At 38.2% G+C, this 17,462-nt stretch overlaps 4 protein-coding genes across 5 annotated transcripts; 1 reads left to right on the forward strand and 3 right to left on the reverse strand.

Moving 5' to 3' along the window:
• Positions 1 to 1,139: 1,139 nt before the first annotated feature.
• LOC111805760 (uncharacterized J domain-containing protein C4H3.01) lies at positions 1,140 to 4,426 on the forward strand. Its single transcript, XM_023690978.1, has 5 exons — positions 1,140 to 1,611; positions 3,005 to 3,079; positions 3,566 to 3,705; positions 3,796 to 3,933; positions 4,023 to 4,426. Exons 1-5 carry the CDS (start codon positions 1,359 to 1,361, stop codon positions 4,230 to 4,232), a joined length of 816 nt encoding a protein of 271 aa, XP_023546746.1. The 5' UTR covers positions 1,140 to 1,358; the 3' UTR covers positions 4,233 to 4,426.
• Positions 4,405 to 7,216, reverse strand: LOC111805759 (pentatricopeptide repeat-containing protein At1g19720-like). Its single transcript, XM_023690977.1, has 2 exons — positions 7,050 to 7,216; positions 4,405 to 6,906 (listed from the first exon to the last, which is right to left on the reverse strand). Exon 2 carries the CDS (start codon positions 6,882 to 6,884, stop codon positions 4,968 to 4,970), a length of 1,917 nt encoding a protein of 638 aa, XP_023546745.1. The 5' UTR covers positions 6,885 to 6,906; positions 7,050 to 7,216; the 3' UTR covers positions 4,405 to 4,967.
• A 1,003-nt stretch (positions 7,217 to 8,219) lies between these two features.
• LOC111804995 lies at positions 8,220 to 10,699 on the reverse strand. 2 transcript variants are annotated; one of them, XM_023689845.1, is made up of 3 exons: positions 10,529 to 10,698; positions 10,223 to 10,376; positions 8,220 to 8,434 (listed from the first exon to the last, which is right to left on the reverse strand). In XM_023689845.1, coding segments are annotated over exons 1-3 (279 nt in total). In that variant the 5' UTR covers positions 10,653 to 10,698; the 3' UTR covers positions 8,220 to 8,433. The 2 variants fall into 2 exon arrangements, with proteins under 2 accessions (XP_023545613.1, XP_023545614.1); XM_023689846.1 differs by lacking the exon at positions 8,220 to 8,434 and adding an exon at positions 8,816 to 8,872 and having other exon boundaries at positions 10,529 to 10,699.
• A 4,714-nt stretch (positions 10,700 to 15,413) lies between these two features.
• On the reverse strand, positions 15,414 to 16,599 carry LOC111804692. Its single transcript, XM_023689445.1, has 2 exons — positions 16,220 to 16,599; positions 15,414 to 16,108 (listed from the first exon to the last, which is right to left on the reverse strand). Exons 1-2 carry the CDS (start codon positions 16,574 to 16,576, stop codon positions 15,491 to 15,493), a joined length of 975 nt encoding a protein of 324 aa, XP_023545213.1. The 5' UTR covers positions 16,577 to 16,599; the 3' UTR covers positions 15,414 to 15,490.
• Positions 16,600 to 17,462: the final 863 nt, after the last annotated feature.

Raw genomic sequence — 17,462 nt, forward strand, 5'->3', positions numbered from 1 at the left:
GCTGGCCTAGGTTGGCTTGGACTGTTACAATAGGTGTATAAGTTTGAGCTGGCTTGTGTTGTTACAATAGGTGTATAAGCTTGAGCTGGCCTAGGCTGACTTGGGCTGTTACAATAGGTGTATAAGCTTGAGCTGGCCTGGCCTGTTACAATAGGTGTACATGGGCTGTTACAATAGGTGTATAAGCTTGAGCTGGCCTGGCCTGTTACAATAGGTGTACATGGGCTGTTACAATAGGTGTATAAGCTTGAGCTGGCCTGGCCTGTTACAATAGGTGTACAAGCTTGAGCTGGCCTGGCCTGAGCGGTTACAATAGGTGTATAAGCTTGAGCTGGCTTGGGTTGTTACAATAGGTGTATAAGCTTGAGCTGGCCGCCTGGGCTATTACAATAAGTGTATTTTGATAAAAATTTGAATAAGTGTATGTATAGGAAAATTTAAATCTTCATGTTTATTTTATAAATATTTATAAAATTAATTTTATAAATATTTATAAAAATAATTAAATAGAATGATTATATCACATAAATGATTAATTAATGATTAATTATGTAAGTGAACGATTATTGTAAAAAAAAAATTACAAATTTTCTCGTGTTTTTAGATTATAATTTTTTAAAAAATAGATTAACAAAAAATTGAAACTTATCACGAGTTTTCTTATAGAAGATTTCAAAGAACTTTTAAAACTCACTTTGTCGAGTTTTCTTATAGAAGATTTCACGAGTTTTCAACTGGGCCGATCGTAGAGTGAAAAATTTTCATCACTTTGTCGGTTGCACTACTCGTTCATGGTTGATTATCGACACATAAGAATTCATCCAGAGTTCTCACTCAATTCATGGTTGATTATCGACACATAAGAATTCATCGAGAGTTCTCATTTTGGTTGATATTGAAGAGAAGAAAGTTTCCATAATTTTCATCACTTTGTCGGTTGCACTACTCGTTCATGGTTGATTATCGACACATAAGAATTCATCAAGAGTTCTCACTCAATTCATGGTTGATTATTGATTATTGACACATCAGAATTCATCGAGAGTTTATCGACACATAAGAATTCATCCAGAGTTCTCACTCAATTCATGGTTGATTATCGACACATAAGAATTCATCGAGATTTCTTATTTTGGTTGATATTGAAGAGAAGAAAGTTTCCATATTTTACTCCAAAAATTTATAATAAAATGGAAGTAAAATTGGTAGCCTGCGAGTGAGGGAGAGAAGAAAAATGAGGCGTACAAACAAAAACTGGTCATTTCAGTTATTTCCCCGAGCTTTTTGGGTTCTTCTTCTCCTTCAATATCATTCTCCTTCTTCAATATCAGCTAGTTTCGTAATTGTGGAGCCAAAGAATGAGCAGTTTGAGGACGGTGTGCAGGCCTCATGCCATGTTTTCTTCCTTCCTAATTAGCAGCAGATGCCAGTCTACGCCCAGGGTTTCGTTTCGGAACCCTAATTACAAGCGCGGCTTTTCCGTTTTCTCTCCCACCTTCAATTCCTCGTCTGCCTTTTGTCGGACTGAGAAGTGGTTCCGTATCAATCAGAGGAGGACGCTGGCCATGGCTTCCAATTGGGCTAACGAAAAAACTCCCTATGAAACTCTCGGTAACTTCCTTTTCTCTATCTCCTTTCGTTTTTTGTATTGTATAGCGCTTGTGGTTTTTCGTCTTCGTTAATGCTACTCTGGATATGCTTACCTTGCATTGAATTCGAACTGCACATTGACTCTGTTGGCGTATGTGGGGGGATTGAAAATTGACACCGTTCTTGAATTTGTGCTTCGTGGTCTCCTGTGGTAGCTTTGGATGGTTCGTGTGAGATCCCACGTTAGTTGGAGAGGATAACGAAATATTCCTTGTAAGGGTGTGGAAACCTCTCCCTAGCAAACACGTTTTAAAACTGTGAGGCTAACGTTATGATGAACAATATGTGCTAGCTGTGGGCTTGGGCTGTTACAAATGGTATCAAAGCTAGTCACCGGACGGTGTGTCAATGAGAACACGGGCTCTCAAGGGGGTGAATTGTGAGATCCCACATTGGTTGGAGAGGAGAAGGAACATCCTTATAAGAGTGTGGAAACCTCTCCCCAGCAGATGCGTTTTAAAACTAACTGTGAGGCTGATGGTAATACGTAACGGGCCAAAGCGAACAATATTTGCTAGTTGTGTGGCTTGGGCTGTTACAAATGGTATCAAAGCCAGTCACCGAACGGTGTGCCAATGAGAACGCTGGCTCCTAAGGGGGTGAATTGTGAGATCCCACGTTGGTTGGAGAGGAGAACAAACATTCCTTATAAGGGTGTGGAAACCTCTCCCTAGATGCGTTTTAAAACTAACTGTGAGAACTAACTGTAAGGCTGATAGCGATAAGCGGACAATATATGCTAGCAATGGGTTTGGGCTGTTACAAATGGTATGTCAATGAGAATGCTGGACCCCAATGGGGGTGGATTGTGAGATCCCACACTGGTCGGAGAGAAAAACGAAACATTCTTTATAAGGGTGTGAAACCTCTCCCCCGTGAGGCTAATGGCGATACGTAACGGGCTAAAGCGGATAATATCTGCTAGCGGTGGGTTTGGGTTGTTACAAATGGTATCAAAACCAATCATCGGACGATGTGCCAGCAAGAACGCGGGCCCCCAAGAGGGGTGGATCGTGAGATCTCACGTTGGTTGGAGAGAAGAACAAAACATTCCTTATAAATGTGTGGAAACATCTCCCCAGCTAATGCGTTTTAAAACTGTGAGATAGACAGCGATATGTAATCAGGCTAAATCAAACAACATCTACTAGCAGTGGGCTTGTTAGAAACTGCGATTGACGCGTAAATGGAACTAATAGTGTTCTGGACTATTGATTTTGTGATGAATGTTTTTGATGATTTCAAGGATACAGTTCATTTTCATGGAACGATTTTGCTCTTATGCATCTCAATTACTTTCAATGGACTGATTTTGAATTATCTTTTCATTTGTTCTTTAATCCAATAAAAACAGAACTAGAGAGGGATGCTGGTGAAGATCAGATAAAGAGTGCCTACAGGCGGTTGGCCAAATTTTATCATCCGGATGGTTTGCTCCTTGCTCAAGTGAAACAATTGTGTTGTTTAAAGTTCCGCATGATTAAATTCATGAAGTTCTTCTTATCTTGAAAAAAAAAAACCTGAGATGTTCATCAATTGTGAGAAGGAAGGAAAGACAACTCTGCAATTAAAATACTAGACCATCTAAGTTAATCACATATTAAACCATTTCTAAGATGGATGGTAAGTCATATATTTCTTTGCCATTGATTCATAATCATTTCCAGTTGCCAAATTTATTGGAGTTATGCATGAGATTGTTATTGATTATCAAGTTTTGTTGTGTTTTATGAATGTACTGGGATCATTTTTTTGCAACTTCTTCTTACCTATGCCATGCTATACGTCAATCGGTACTGCGTTTCGTAAAAAAACTACAGAAATCCGTCTTTCTTCATCTCTGTGTTCCATGCTTGTGTTTGGTTAAGAACTTATTTCTGTAACTGTGATGAACTCGTTCTTTCTTTTTTCGAAGTTTATGATGGTAGAGGAATTCTTGAAGAAGGAGAAACAGCTGAAGCTAGATTCATCAAGATTCAAGCTGCTTATGAGTTGCTCATAGATGATGAGAAACGGAGGCAGTATGATGTCGATAACCGGGTGAATCCGATGAAGGTTTGATTTCATTTATGAGATTAAGTGAATCTCATTTTTGTAGAGAAACAAATTCTCTTCTTACAAATAGGTTGTTCTGCTGATTATCAGGCATCTCAAGCATGGATGGAGTGGCTTATCAAAAAGCGCAAAGCTTTTGATCAACGGGGCGACATGGCAATAGTAGCTTGGGCTGAGCAACAGCAGCGTGAGATGAATCTACGAGCTCGGCGCCTTTCTCGATCAAAGGTGAACAAACCTTTGATGCTAAGAAATGTCTTTCGTTATGGTTGTTCTTATGTTTGAACACCTTGTTTCTGAAGTGGAGGGTATTGCAGGTTGATCCAGACGAAGAGAAAAGATTACTGGCAAAAGAAAAGAGGGCGTCCATAGATTACTTTAACAGCACACTGAAACGACACACACTCGTCTTGAAGAAGAGAGATTTAATGCGAAAAAAAGCAGAGGAGGAAAAGAAAAGGTTAATAAGCCAACTTTTAGCCGAGGAGGGGCTCGAGCTCGATACAGACGACGATGACAACGTGTAGTTAATACATTGAATTGATTGGCCTCAAAGAAAGTGCTGCAAATATCATTAGAAGAAACAGGAAGAAGAACAGAGAAAAGGTTCGGTTCTGTATAGAAATCCATCTAAAACGCCTTTAGTATGTATTTATTGTACAGAAGCATTGTATATACTATTTAGTTCACAGTCTAAAAGAAAGAAAAAATGATTCTTGCACTTGAAAAAATGATTCAGGTACAATGATTTTGAGTGAGAAGTGTTCGTAAGCACGATACAATACAATCTCGAAAGCAATTCCGAGCATACCTATAATCTTGGAATAGGCACTTGGGATTCACTTATTTTCGATAAGCACACACCTCCTCACTACGCCTAATCGTGACATGAACTTGCATCTTGCACATAATCTTGTAATAGGACAACCTAAGTATTGGTGGCAATGAGCCAGGTAGCCAAAGTTATGCAATCCCAAAGCCCACCACCTATTGATGAGTACTCAAGAGGGTATATTAGGGTAAGATCAACTCGATGTCGTGGGGATGATCGTCTAGGAGGTATATATGAAGGCCTTCTTTGTAACGAGAACAGATAGGATGTTAACGCCAGGTGATTTTTTAAACATCGTTCCAATTTGCAAGAAAATTCCCCTTGAACCGTGGTGGCAGTTTAGATGCAGTGTCTCGTCATCTGAAGTCTCATCTATTGAAACCAAAGTTTGATTGCCACAAACGCAGGTTAGATGTCTCGCGAGTATGCATTATGTTCCATGAAGCAGAACTCCCCCATCAAACTCGTTTGAACTTAAGACATTTGCGAGATCATTGCACGATATGACAAGTTGACTCTTGATGATATAGGAATGTAGCTGTCTTCTCGTTATCAAATCTGTCCTAGCCAAGGCAGGGAAAAGTATCGAAAAGGTGTCTGAACTTGGTTTTATGCCTTCTACTAGCATTTGACAGAAGAGTTCAACCGCCATTTTGGGCTGCATAATTCTCCTAAAACCTGCAATCAAGGCATTCCAACAAACTTCATTCCTGTTCTTTGTTCCCCCAAATACTCGAATCACCGAATCAATACACTCGCACTTCGAGTACATGTCAATGAGAGCACTCGAAACAACGTGGTCGTCTTCAAAACCGTTCCTCAACATATATCCATGGATTTCTTTCCCTTTGTGCAATAAATTCAAGCTAGCACAAGCAGCCAGAGCTGCAGTTATAGTGACGATATTCGGTCTGATTGGCGAAGTAATCACCTTATCAACAAGGCAAGCAGCGTAAAGCATGGTCTGGAATAACTCAAGAGCTTCATAACTTAACCCAGATTGTTGAAATCCAGACACTAAAACATTCAAAGATACAACATTAGGTGCCAAGTCTTTCTGCAACATCTCAGTTAGCAAGTTATATGCTTCAACTTTCTGCCCATTTTTTGCATATCCAGCCAGCAGTGTGTTGTAGGTTACAACATCAGGTCTTAGTCCATGATGCTGCATTGATCTAAAACGTTCTAATGCCTGGCTTGTTCTTCCCTGATTCACATAAGTTGCAATAATTTCATTCCACAATGTAATGTTTTTCTTCTCTGCTTTAGCAAAAATTTCTTCAGCATAATCGTCTTGCCCGCATTTCGAATACATATTGACTAACGATCCTTCGACGTAGATGTTCGTACACAGCTCGCACTTAAGAGCGTATGCATGAACAGCCCTGCCTAAACCCAGATATCTCAATCCTGCACAAGCTGGTAGAACACTAGCAACAGTAACAGAATTTGGATTCTCAGGAAACAACAGCATGTTAATGAATACATACAAAGCATCTTTGAAATATCCATTTAGAGCACAGCCTGATATGACTCCATTCCATGAATTAACCCTTGGGCTCAGTCCTTGTTCTTGCATAGCTTCCAAGTATTTGAGAGCAGTGCCAATCTTTCCATGTCGAGCAAACCCAGAGACCAATGCATTCCATGATATCAAATCAGGCCTCAACCCGCTAGACTGCATGGAGTGAAATGCTTCCATCGCCTCATCCAAAAGACCTTCTTCCATGTAAGCAGACACAAGCGCAGTCCATGACACCACATCTTTTTCACTCATTGAATCAAAAACATTAATCGAAAATCTCAAATCCCCACAATTACCATAGAAATCCATAAGAGCATTCCCAATGAAAATATCAGAGACCAACCTCTTCCTAATGACATACCCATGAATCATTTTACCTGTCTTCACCGCTTGTCTTTTGGAACATGCTTTAAGAATCGTGGGCACGAGGTATTTATCAGGTAGTATGCCCTCCTCAACCATCGATCCGAATGCCGCAAAGAGCTCATTCCACTTCTCTGACCGACAGTACGCCCTAATCAAAGCTGTATACGCAGGCAGCGGTCTCTCAGGCATTTCATCGAACACCTTACGGTCACTATCCACGCACGTCGCACACTTCGCACAAAACTTTGCCAGATTGTTTCCAATCAAACTATCAACTCGCCGAGCATTTAATTTAACATCCTGGACATTACGATTAAACAAAGCGAAACTACGAGCGATTGGGACATTAGAACCTGCATCATTACTGTCCGGACATTTAGCAACTGGAGCAAATCGACACTGGGGTCTATTATGGGCCGATATCGCAGTGGAATGCATCCTACAAGCTACATTCATGGAATTTCGAGAAAATCTGAAACTGGGATAGAGGTCAAAGTTTAACTTGGAAGACGATGGAAGAAGAGCAGGAGAAGTATTGTTTGACGAAAGAAACCCATCTACGAGAGTTGCCATAATCAGACGATGGAAAAAGCTTTGTCGCCTCAGAAATTAAAGACGTACCTATGCCTGTGTGAGATCAATGGAAAGCTGGAGAAGGAGATGGAGAGAACAAGGGATCTCGAATCTGTACTGCTCGGAAAGCTTTGCCACGTTATCGTTCAAAAATGGGCGGGGCGAGTGGGTAAAAATTGAAGAATTAGGGAGCTTTGAATAATAAATAAGCGAAGTTCTTGTAAAGGACATATCTAGAAAAAAAATAGGATTTTTTTTTTTTTTTTTTTTTTTTTTTTTTTTGTTGATAAAAACAATATTGAATCTAAACGATTCCACGAGTAATTTGAGAAAAATCATTAAATATTTTGTTCTTAAGAAAAATCATTAAATGTTATGTTCTTGTCATGTCGATGTGAAGCAGCTGTTGACGTCCTTTTCTAAATGTCTTTTTCAAGATGAGAGATCTCGAGTCACCACCACTCAATATACGGGTCCCACCCGTGTTTAAAAGAAAACCCCGTCTACAAAACCAAAGTTATGCTCGAGAGTCAATTTAGTGTGCGAAGGGTATTGGCACCATACAACACCTACTTAAAAAATGTTTTATCATATAACCCAAATCAATTAATAAGAACATCATTTATTTTTAGGGAAAATATAAAGTTTTGTGAAAAGAACCCATGAATATATGGTCATGTTTGTCTTAGACTTGGCTTGAAAAACAAACTCAAATCTTGTCCTCCTCGTGTATTCCTTAAAAGATGGAAAAGGTAGACAAATAAAGACACACAAAAGTATTGGAAAGACAAGATTTCAAGGGTAGAAATAATAAAAGACTTGGATCAACCCAAACTCCGGCAACGCACCCCTTAAACGACGAAGCCTTGAGCGGAAGGAGGGACGGGAACCCTCAACCTCAGCCTTGGCAAGACTATGCTATACCATGAAGCTATTTCCGCCATGTATCACGTCGAAACGGACGATTTATGTTTTTTCACCGGACCACACTCGCCTCCGATCGAGCTACGAGCACGAGTAGGTAGGCGACTAGGGAGAAGGGCGGCTGGGCTGCCTTTTCAATCAATCTCAAGCCGACCCCTAATTGCTAGACCAACCTAGAGCACTCCACCCCAATCCAAATGACGACAAAACCCACAATCACACTCAACGTACCGTATCAGCCCGACTTTTCGAATAAATACTATTCACAGTTTCTTTAAGAACGAACTCAATTAATAATGAAAAAAGAAAACTTTATGAAGATAAAATAGCCATAACTAGTCCAACAAATGCAACCCAAATTTACAAGAGTAAAGACTTTGAAATTGAGAAGAGAAGTGAATATATACAACTTGAAGAACTCGAGTAACCCGAATTTACAGTCACAATAAAACAAAGCATAAGCCATTGCTCATGTCAGAACTCGATGAGGTAATCACCATCACAGTCATCTGAAAAGCAATTTTAAAAATCATCAAGGCTATAGCAACCATAATTACTGTTCATTCCAACAAATCATCAAGGCTTGGTGGTCAAGATCTTGACATTGTTCCACCTTCATTTGATCAAACTATCAAACAATTCAAGCATTAAAAGGGCTTGTTTGGAACAACTTTTTAAGTATTTTTAAGCACTTGAGAAGTAATTCCAAATCGACTTAAAACTTGTACTATATACATGAGGTAATTAGTCCTATTTTCTGTCAGAACGTCGTTGGGGCAGAAAACGTGCATTCCTAAATGAACTTTCACTATGAACTATACACATCTCAAGCTTGAAAGGGGCCTTTTAAATTTGTCCTCACAAACAATTGGCCAATACTGCATTATTTCTTTTGGGTTTACGTTCTGCATTTCAGTTAAGATGGCCTCCAAGCTCAAAACATACATCTGTCAACAGAAAACCTATCTATTACTGAGGCCAAAATTTAGTTGTTTCTGCACTATCCAACAAATACCCATGGGTGATCAGATAACATTTATCAGTAAAAACATCATCTTGGAAGAAGTGTCATCACCGGGAACAACATAGAAGTGAAAAATGATGGATTTCAACGGAAGAAACCCAAAAAAGAATGGTATAAGACTTTGATCTACTTTTTACTGAATACAAGCGTCAGTTTTTTGCTTAGTGAAACTACCTTTATTCCTATACAAAAAGGTATTGGCTAGACTGAGAGATGTTGAAATTTGGGAAAGAGAGCACAGCAAAAGAATAGTGATAGGGAAATGATTGTGAAAGCCACAATGATGAGATGAGTTGCAAGATTGTAACAGCCCAAACCCACCGTTAGCAGAAATCGTCCTCTTTGGGTTTTCCCTTCCGGGTTTTCCCTTCCGGGCTTCCCCTCAAAGTTTTAAAACGCATCTGCTAGGGAGAGGTTTCCACACCCTTATAAAGAATGCTTCGTTCTCCTCCCCAACCGATATGAGATTTCACAAATATGGTAGGCAAGATAAGTGCACGACCAAGATTGGCTGGTAGATAAGTTGTAATGTGCACATGGAAATGGTAGACTCCAAGATGGGGCATGTGGAAGGAAGATGGTTCGTTCGTTTCACAACCGAATTGGTTGCAAGATGGATGACAAAAGATTGAGTTCAAAATTCTATCTTTAGTAAATAAAGTTGAGGATTTTATCTATATCACAGAAAATCCAAAGGTGTTCTTGTAATCATATGTTCTAAAGCCTATTCTGGATATCTAAATATTAAGAAAACCCAAACTCGTGCCACATTGGGAGCCCAAAAGCAGTATACTTGAAATTGTCTAACAAAAGAATACGGTCTACATGCTCATATTTGCGCCCTAAACGCAGACACATGGGCAGGCAAGGCAAAATAAAACATGCAGAGATAATATTCTCTAAGAAAATGATAATGTTATCATGATCTTCCCTTCTATACTCGGTATTGCATGAAGCAGGACACACAAACATCTATATTATACCGATCACCTCAAGCACATAATACACGACAAGAAGAATCTTCCAGCAGATGAAAGAAACCAAGATAGCGACTCTTCATGAGTGGCGTTGATTTTTGTACTTTTTTCCCCTTCCATGTAATTAAGTTACAAGGTGACCAAGTTTCTGATATGAGATTTCACATGGAAGAAAAGTATAATAACACAAGACGAGTACAAATTTCACATTCGACAGTTAAACCTTAGTAAACAATTCCAGATGAGCTTAGCAAACAAATTGCAGGTATAAAACAACGACAACAAAAAGAACTCACCAGCCAGAAGCTGAAGTTTGGGAATCCAAATTATTATAAAATTTCGATAGTCGGCGGGTTGGAGGCTTCGGTTTGACGGATTTCTTACGCAAACCAAAAATTTCTTGCACCAGAGGGACATGAACAAGAACGAGCTTCCACGCCAAAAACCAACCTAGGCAATCACTCCAATTAACAGTGCAGCGCAGGATTAAATAAATACTACAGAAATAGAGATCGGACTTCCGATTACAAAACCTAACCAGAAATAGACATCAGAAATACAGGAATTGCACGAAATAATCAAGAGAAAGGAGAATAAATTACCAAGAGAAATCAAGGAGAACGTGAACACGACGGCAAGGATCGGGCGTAGTATGAATAGATTGAGATAGTCCCATTGAGAAAGAGAATTCTCGAAAGATGAAAACGAGGAAGACGACGACTCCATTAGAAGAGCTCAATTGCACGAGGAGTCAGCCACGCAATCAATCCCCGTCGAGGGCTCTACCAGTTCTCTTCGTGGGCTCGGGTTTCAGCTTCTGTAGTTTTATATTGGGCCCAAGCCCAATATTCGTATTGGGCTTTATCACTAACTTTATTGGGCTTATGTTTGGGCTAGAGTTTCTGGTTTTCATATTGGGCCTGAGTCCAACTCTGAGGTTCAAGCAAGCTTTCCAGATTTCGCGGTGCTTTCTCCATTCCCGCCCCTATTCCGTTTTCGTCCTCTGATTTTGGCGGCGTTTCTTGTGCCGTGCTCCCATGGAACTAGAAGGTTCTCCTGGAAACTCTGCTGAAAATCCTTGAATTATTTACAAATTTCTGGTAATTTCCATATCCTCTCTGAATCTGCAAGTTTCGTTAGCGATTATGTTGTTCTTTTGCTGCGGGAATTGGAAGCTAGTGAACTATGAATTGTAGATTTTCAGTATTTTTCAATGCCTCTTTGAATTCTGATTGCTGAAGTATCGAGTAGTCTTAATGTTAGACCTATGAGTATGCTGTTAAGCTGAATTTTTCGGAGCATAAGGATAGGTAAAGTAGCCGCGAAATGGCAAAGTATAGGAAATGGAGGCAGTATGGTTACGTTATGCCTTATGCGTTTAATGATGCAAGTGATCGTAGTACATTTGACGATAGAACTTCAAGTTTTAGCTGTATAAAATATTTCCTGTGATTCTTTATCAATTTTTGGTTTGTTTGGCCTTTATTTTGGATGTCTGTGATCTTACACTTCTTACTACTTAAGAAACATAGCTCCATGGTTGAGATTCTTTCATTCTTTGTTTGTGATTTTGAGGCTTTAGTGTTTGTTGATCAGTCCTACGTACTGTGTTTGTCTTGGTAGTTGGTTGCAGTATGCATGACACTGTTTCCTTTGACGCTCTGATCTTGAAAAGATCTTCAAATTTAGCGTTGATCTTAGTCTCGGTTTCATTATTCTTAGCGTTGATCTTCAACAAATTAACATATTAAGGTAACCAAGAAGTTCTTTCAATCAACAAAATAGAGTTAAATTTAGAATCTAGTCCCCGTAGTTAGCTATTTTTAATGTTTTGATACCCATATTTTAATATGTTCCATTATATTCCTTTTAAAAACAAATCATTTTATTCATTTACATTAATTTGCCAGTAAAATAGTCATAAAAAAAAATAAAAAAAAAATAAAATAAAAAAAAAGTTAGCATGGTTCCGTGTGGCGTGGACTGCATTAGTTTCTCTGCATATATTCAGAGCTGTAAATAATTTCAAGGTACCACACCAACCTTCACATGTTCATGTCAACTTTTCTTCATATTTTACTGGATATCTACCATCGGAAACACAATGTTATTTTTATGCTTGTAGAAGTATAGCCATTAAATTGAATGAACCAAAGTTGAAAAAATTTAAAGAAAAAAATGAAGTACTAAACGATAACTATAATTATGATTTAGTGAATTGAAAGTCTAAAGAAAGAGTCCGGATCTAAGTAAAGTTATGACAAGAGTATGAATATAGAATTTCAGTTTATTGATTTTTTTGAAGTATAATTTTTTTCTCATTACCTAAAACAGGAATTTTTCTCAAAATTTTAAGTGATTCAAAAAGCCACATTTTAAGTTATGGGATTCTACATAGGCCTTTTCTTTTCCCCACTAATGCACTGTGGTATAAGCATTCCATGATAACACCATAATAGTGCCGTCACGAAATAAAACTTTCAACTATAAGGGTAATTATGTAGCCAATGTAAAAGCTTGAAGAAGAATAAAAATTGTTAAAGCCAGGGACTAAAACTCGAAAATTTTATAATTTAGGGGCTAATATTGTAGTTTGACCCAAATTTTGTATGCAAATCACACGTCCTAGTGGAATTATGTACCGTCTCCTTTAAATTTTCTTTGTAACAAACAGTTAGGATTGAAAAGATTACTTCAATGTGCATACTGATCGGATCTGTATTATATGTGCATACTGATCGGACAGCATGATCAAAGCCATCATAGTTTTACTATTGCTCCTTCTACTTTGTCATCAACTGGGGTTACATTTCCTTTTGGATGATTAAATTGCACTAAAGCAATTAACTGTTATGATAAGGTGTGTATTGAAACAATTATATCACTTCTGGAAACTTTTAATCATGATATAAGACATTATGCGGTTTTGTATTGTTTTTGTGAGTTGACTGAATACAATACATCTTTTTTTCTATCCTTTGCTATGTGATAACGGTGGGAGACTGGAAAAATATTAATGTATTGGATCTACTCACATTCACACGCATTCTCTGCAGGTCTTTAAATAGACTGATTATGCAGAGATAACCAGAGTTAACTTCCTAATAAGTTGCTATTGTTTTAGTAGAATAACAGAAAAACCTAAACCCTTTACACTAAGCATGTAAAATGAAGAATTCAACTTGTATATGTAAATTGAATTTACAGTAAGAACCGGACAAGTAGAATATTCTTGATGTTTCAAATTAACCCATCTTCCATTGCTTATATAGCAACCTTGCTCATGACTCTATACTGAAAGAAGTTGTTGTCAAGGATATTGTCCTTTTAATTTATTCCATAAGTTTGTCATTTGTTGGTTAATACTATATTGATTTGTCCGTGTATTGTAGCTGTTTCTTTTCTTAGGATAACCCACTGTCCTTAGCCCATTGAGGTTTCATGTTTTTCAGATAGGTATTTCTGCCATATGACATCGAGGTGGTTTGATGAAATTTACAGACTTGCACTTGAAGATTTGGCGGGAATCTTTACAAAATCCATGGTATTGCTGGTGGTATAAAGTTGATGTTGAGTATGGTTACTGAAAGAACAATTACATAGTCAAGGGATGGTATGCGAGGATTTAACACCCAATTTTCTAGAGATCCGGATGCACAACTGCATGGCTTCGCATTGCTCAACATGGTAACAAGATTATAACATGGATCTTTCATTTGCTTGCTCTTGAAGTTCTCCGTTCTCACATTTTTCAATTGTGTGCTGTAAATTAAACATAATACAAAGTCATTCACAGTGTTTTTCTGATTCTCATGAAAGGAATTCAATTAATTTATTCCCCAGGAAGGAATTTAGAAGAGGAAAACAAAAAAAAGAATATCTATTTATGTGGCCTTTTACAATTCGTTTGCTGGCCTGTGTCTTCTTTACAGCTTATCTCGTAATTATGAAGTTACAGTGAAAACGATCGAGTGTTTCCAAACTAGTCATGTTTATAAGCATAGGGATGTCTCATCTGGGGTTGCATGCTCTGAAAACCGACACTAAAATTCTTAATTATTAATGTCTGAGGAGGAATATCTTTCTCTTCTTTTTTCGTTCTCGGGGAAGTAAATGAAAATCATTATTTCTGATGATTATTGAAAAGCAAAGTGTGCTTTGCTTAAAGGGCTAGAGAGCTGTCTGCGATCAGGCGTTGGCCAGAACCTGTTTTCTGGACGGCTGGCCTCTATTACAATACAATACAGTACAGTACAGCGAAGCCTGGTTAGTTTATTTCCTTCCTCCTCCACCCTTTGTTTATTTATTTGTCTGCTTTTAATCTGCGTGTTGCAATTTGCTTACTCTTTTTGGAACCCTTTAAATCAGGCTATGCATGAAATGCCTGCAAGGGACAAAAAGCATGAGAAACAGTTACAACTTTCAAAGTGAGCAATTCACAGCTTTCTTTTTCCAGTGTTTATGTTATATTGTTTATATTTGTGTTTCCCTCAAAACCCGTCGAGAAAACTCAGCAAAAGAATAAACCAAAATTAGTAGAGAGAAAGAGAGTCAGGAGATGTCAGAAGAAGGATGTGAAAGAGGAACTTTCATCATCAGACTCCATAGCTTTCAAAGAGAACCGAATCAGACAAAAGCTTGGGGTTAAGAAAAGGATGTTGCTTTCCGGGAAAAAAATAAAATATTGAAAAAAAAAATGAAAAAAAAGGAAACCAGGAATCTCACTGTACACATTGCCTTTTACAGCCCTCTAAGCCCCCACTTTTCATCATTCTTTCACCGCTAGAATGATTAGTCATATTTACTATCTCAACTAAAAGTATCAAAAGACGCCTCCCTCTCAGCCTGAACTGAACTGGAGAGAGGGACAACAGTTCTACTAGAAAACTAAACGCCAAAAAAGAAAGTGAAATTTTTTGGATTTTTCCCCCTCTTCCTCTTGTTTTGGAATATTGACCCATATCTCTGTCTTTGAAAATTACAAAGAAGCTTCTTCGTTTTTATTCAATTCCTTTTGTTCACTCAACTTTCCTTTTCTTCTTTTCTGCACAAATATGCTTGTATGTATACATAAACTCTGCATTTTCATGGTCAGGCTTATTGGGCTTGGGTGTTACATTACATGTTGAGATGAAGCAATATTTTCTGTCATCTTTTTGACTTGTCAGCTAGTCAAAAATTTCAATTCAAATAAACAATCAAAGATATTGCTTATACTGTTGTAGCAAAGTTGTTTTTACTGTTTACCTGTTCATTTTATATTCTCATCTACTTGACATGACGCTTGATTAGATATTTCTGCTATAAAAAAATTAGTAAAGATTTGATAATACTTTTTAGTATTAATTAATTTATGGGTTTCTCATTTCTTTTTTGACCCTATATTCATCTGTTGATTGTTTTTACTTTTTAGAGGATTGAAGAGAAGTCTGGAAACGGAAGCAGAGGGTTAAAAGGTACAACTCTATCCATTGATTCTTCTGCTTGTTTTTTTTTTTTTTTTCCTTTTTTTTTTTCGTTTTGGGCTTTGAACCATAACAACTACAATATTTTTCAACATCTGTCTACCTATGGCTACAAAAGTCCAAAAGCTTCTTCCTGCCTTCAACGATTTCATCAATGAAATCATCAAGTTGGCAAACAATATTTTCAGCTCCGGATCTCAGGACCCCAAAACAATCTCTCAAATTCTCAAACGTTTCTCTAATTCCAATCTCTGTTTCCCATTCCACCACTCCCTGGGACCCTATCCCCACCCTCCTCTCCAATTCTGCCCTCAATTCCTCCATCGCCATCTTTGATCTCCTGAATTCATACAGCAAAATCCCAGGCCTCCCGTTCATCTGATTGATTTCTCCGGCGACTCTCTGCTGCAATCTCGCCGTCGATATCATAAAAGCTGAACCAAAAAACAGACACCCTTCATACCCCCCTCTTACGAAGTTCGATTCCGGCCAACAGTAAACCAGCCCGTAGAGCAAGATCATTAGGAGGAGTGAGCTCACATTTCTCATTGCGTACAGAACTCCCCTGAATCCATTGAATCCGTTCAGTTTTGATTCGATCGATACTTTCTCATCGAACCTCAGAGATAGCGGTTGAATTCTTGCTTCCATCAGTGCCCGATTCTCCTCCTCCAATCCCACCGCTTCCCTTCTACACCCTGATATTGCCCTAATCACCTGTATATCAAGAGTTCAAAATCTCTTAGATTCTGAACCCAATGCTTCCAAACAAAATAAAACATAACAGAACAAACAAAGACACGAGCAATTATGATTTCTGAGATGGACCTGACGAGAAAGTTGCGGACTCAGATGGCGATGAGTATCGAGAGAGGAAGTGATATTGAACCCAGCAGAGTAGAAATTTTCGATGCCAGAAATGCCTGTTTTGAGGACATGACAGGCGTCCCACAGCTTAGAACTCTCATCCATATATTCATCCAGCCACTTCTCCCCCACAGGCAAATGAAGCTTTTGGACAAGAAGTGTCAATTGGGAATGAAATGATCGGAGAAGTGAAAGAACCCTTTGAAGGAATTGGATTGACATGAAATTATTTGACAGGTAAACCCGTTCAAGATCATCGATCCCTCGAGTCAGAAAGGTATAGAAGCCATTGACAGAGTTGGTTGAGGAAGGATCCATTGTGACCTTATGGGAACTAAAAGGAAAAGCAGAGAGAGAAAGAGAGAGAGGGGGAGAGAGAAATGGAGGGGTAGTAGTAGAAGAGGGAGAGAAAAGGATATTATGAAGGCTGGTATTTAAGTTGAAGAAGCATTGAGAAATTAAAGGAAGAAATGGAAGAATGGGAATTAGACACCCAATTCTAAGTCTTTTTAGAAGCTCAGGTTTCTAAGGTTGAAAAGGATTGTTGGGAGCAATGATGGGTGTTTCCTATAGGGGGAAAAGATGATTGGTAATATGCCATTTTCATTGTTAAATGGGCAGAAAGAAGAACCCAAAAAAATATTCTATAACTCCCAGAAACTAATTAATTTAAAACTGTAAGAGAATTTATTCTGAGGAAGAGGAAAATAAAAACCCCCCGAAAAGTGGATTGAGAAACAAAAAAATTTATCACCTAAACTAAAGTTTTGGCCCATAGGACCACGATTTCCCTATAAACTCCCTTCCAATTTCTTCCTTTTATCCTCTGCCCTTTAAAGTAGCTCCCATTTATTATTTTTACATACATAAAGTTGAGAGAGATGGAGATAGACAGAGAAAGAGAGAGAATAGTTGTGGCATTTAAGTACTGGGAATTCTCTTATCTTTATGAAGTGAGATTTAAGCTTTTTATTGGGTTGGGGAAATGATTTAATCAAAGAGGATTCATTCAACCAGTTTTGATAAGAGTGCTGTTTGGATTCTTGTTTCCCCATTTTTTTTCCATCCCTCGAGCAACTGAATTTTGCTTCTTTAATCCTCCATCTTCCATTCCATTGAAATTTGTGGGTATGAGCGGAAGAGAAGGGGAAGCTAAGGTTATTCTTATCAATTTTGTTTTTTTTTTTTTTTTTTTTTTTTTTTT

The sequence above is a fragment of the Cucurbita pepo genome, chromosome LG11, assembly GCF_002806865.2.
Source record: "Cucurbita pepo subsp. pepo cultivar mu-cu-16 chromosome LG11, ASM280686v2, whole genome shotgun sequence".
Taxonomy (NCBI): domain Eukaryota; kingdom Viridiplantae; phylum Streptophyta; class Magnoliopsida; order Cucurbitales; family Cucurbitaceae; genus Cucurbita; species Cucurbita pepo.

Coding starts and splice junctions, on each gene's coding strand:
- LOC111805760 (XM_023690978.1), top strand. CDS start 1,359: ATGAGCAGTTTGAGGACGGTGTGCAGGCCTCATGCCATGTTTTCTTCC. Junction 1,612..3,004: donor AACTCCCTATGAAACTCTCG/GTAACTTCCTTT, acceptor CAATAAAAACAG/AACTAGAGAGGGATGCTGGT. Junction 3,080..3,565: donor CAAATTTTATCATCCGGATG/GTTTGCTCCTTG, acceptor CTTTTTTCGAAG/TTTATGATGGTAGAGGAATT.
- LOC111805759 (XM_023690977.1), bottom strand. CDS start 6,884: ATGAATGTAGCTTGTAGGATGCATTCCACTGCGATATCGGCCCATAAT.
- LOC111804995 (XM_023689845.1), bottom strand. CDS start 10,652: ATGGAGTCGTCGTCTTCCTCGTTTTCATCTTTCGAGAATTCTCTTTCT. Junction 10,377..10,528: donor GTTCTCCTTGATTTCTCTTG/GTAATTTATTCT, acceptor GTGATTGCCTAG/GTTGGTTTTTGGCGTGGAAG.
- LOC111804692 (XM_023689445.1), bottom strand. CDS start 16,576: ATGGATCCTTCCTCAACCAACTCTGTCAATGGCTTCTATACCTTTCTG. Junction 16,109..16,219: donor GTCCGCAACTTTCTCGTCAG/GTCCATCTCAGA, acceptor CTTGATATACAG/GTGATTAGGGCAATATCAGG.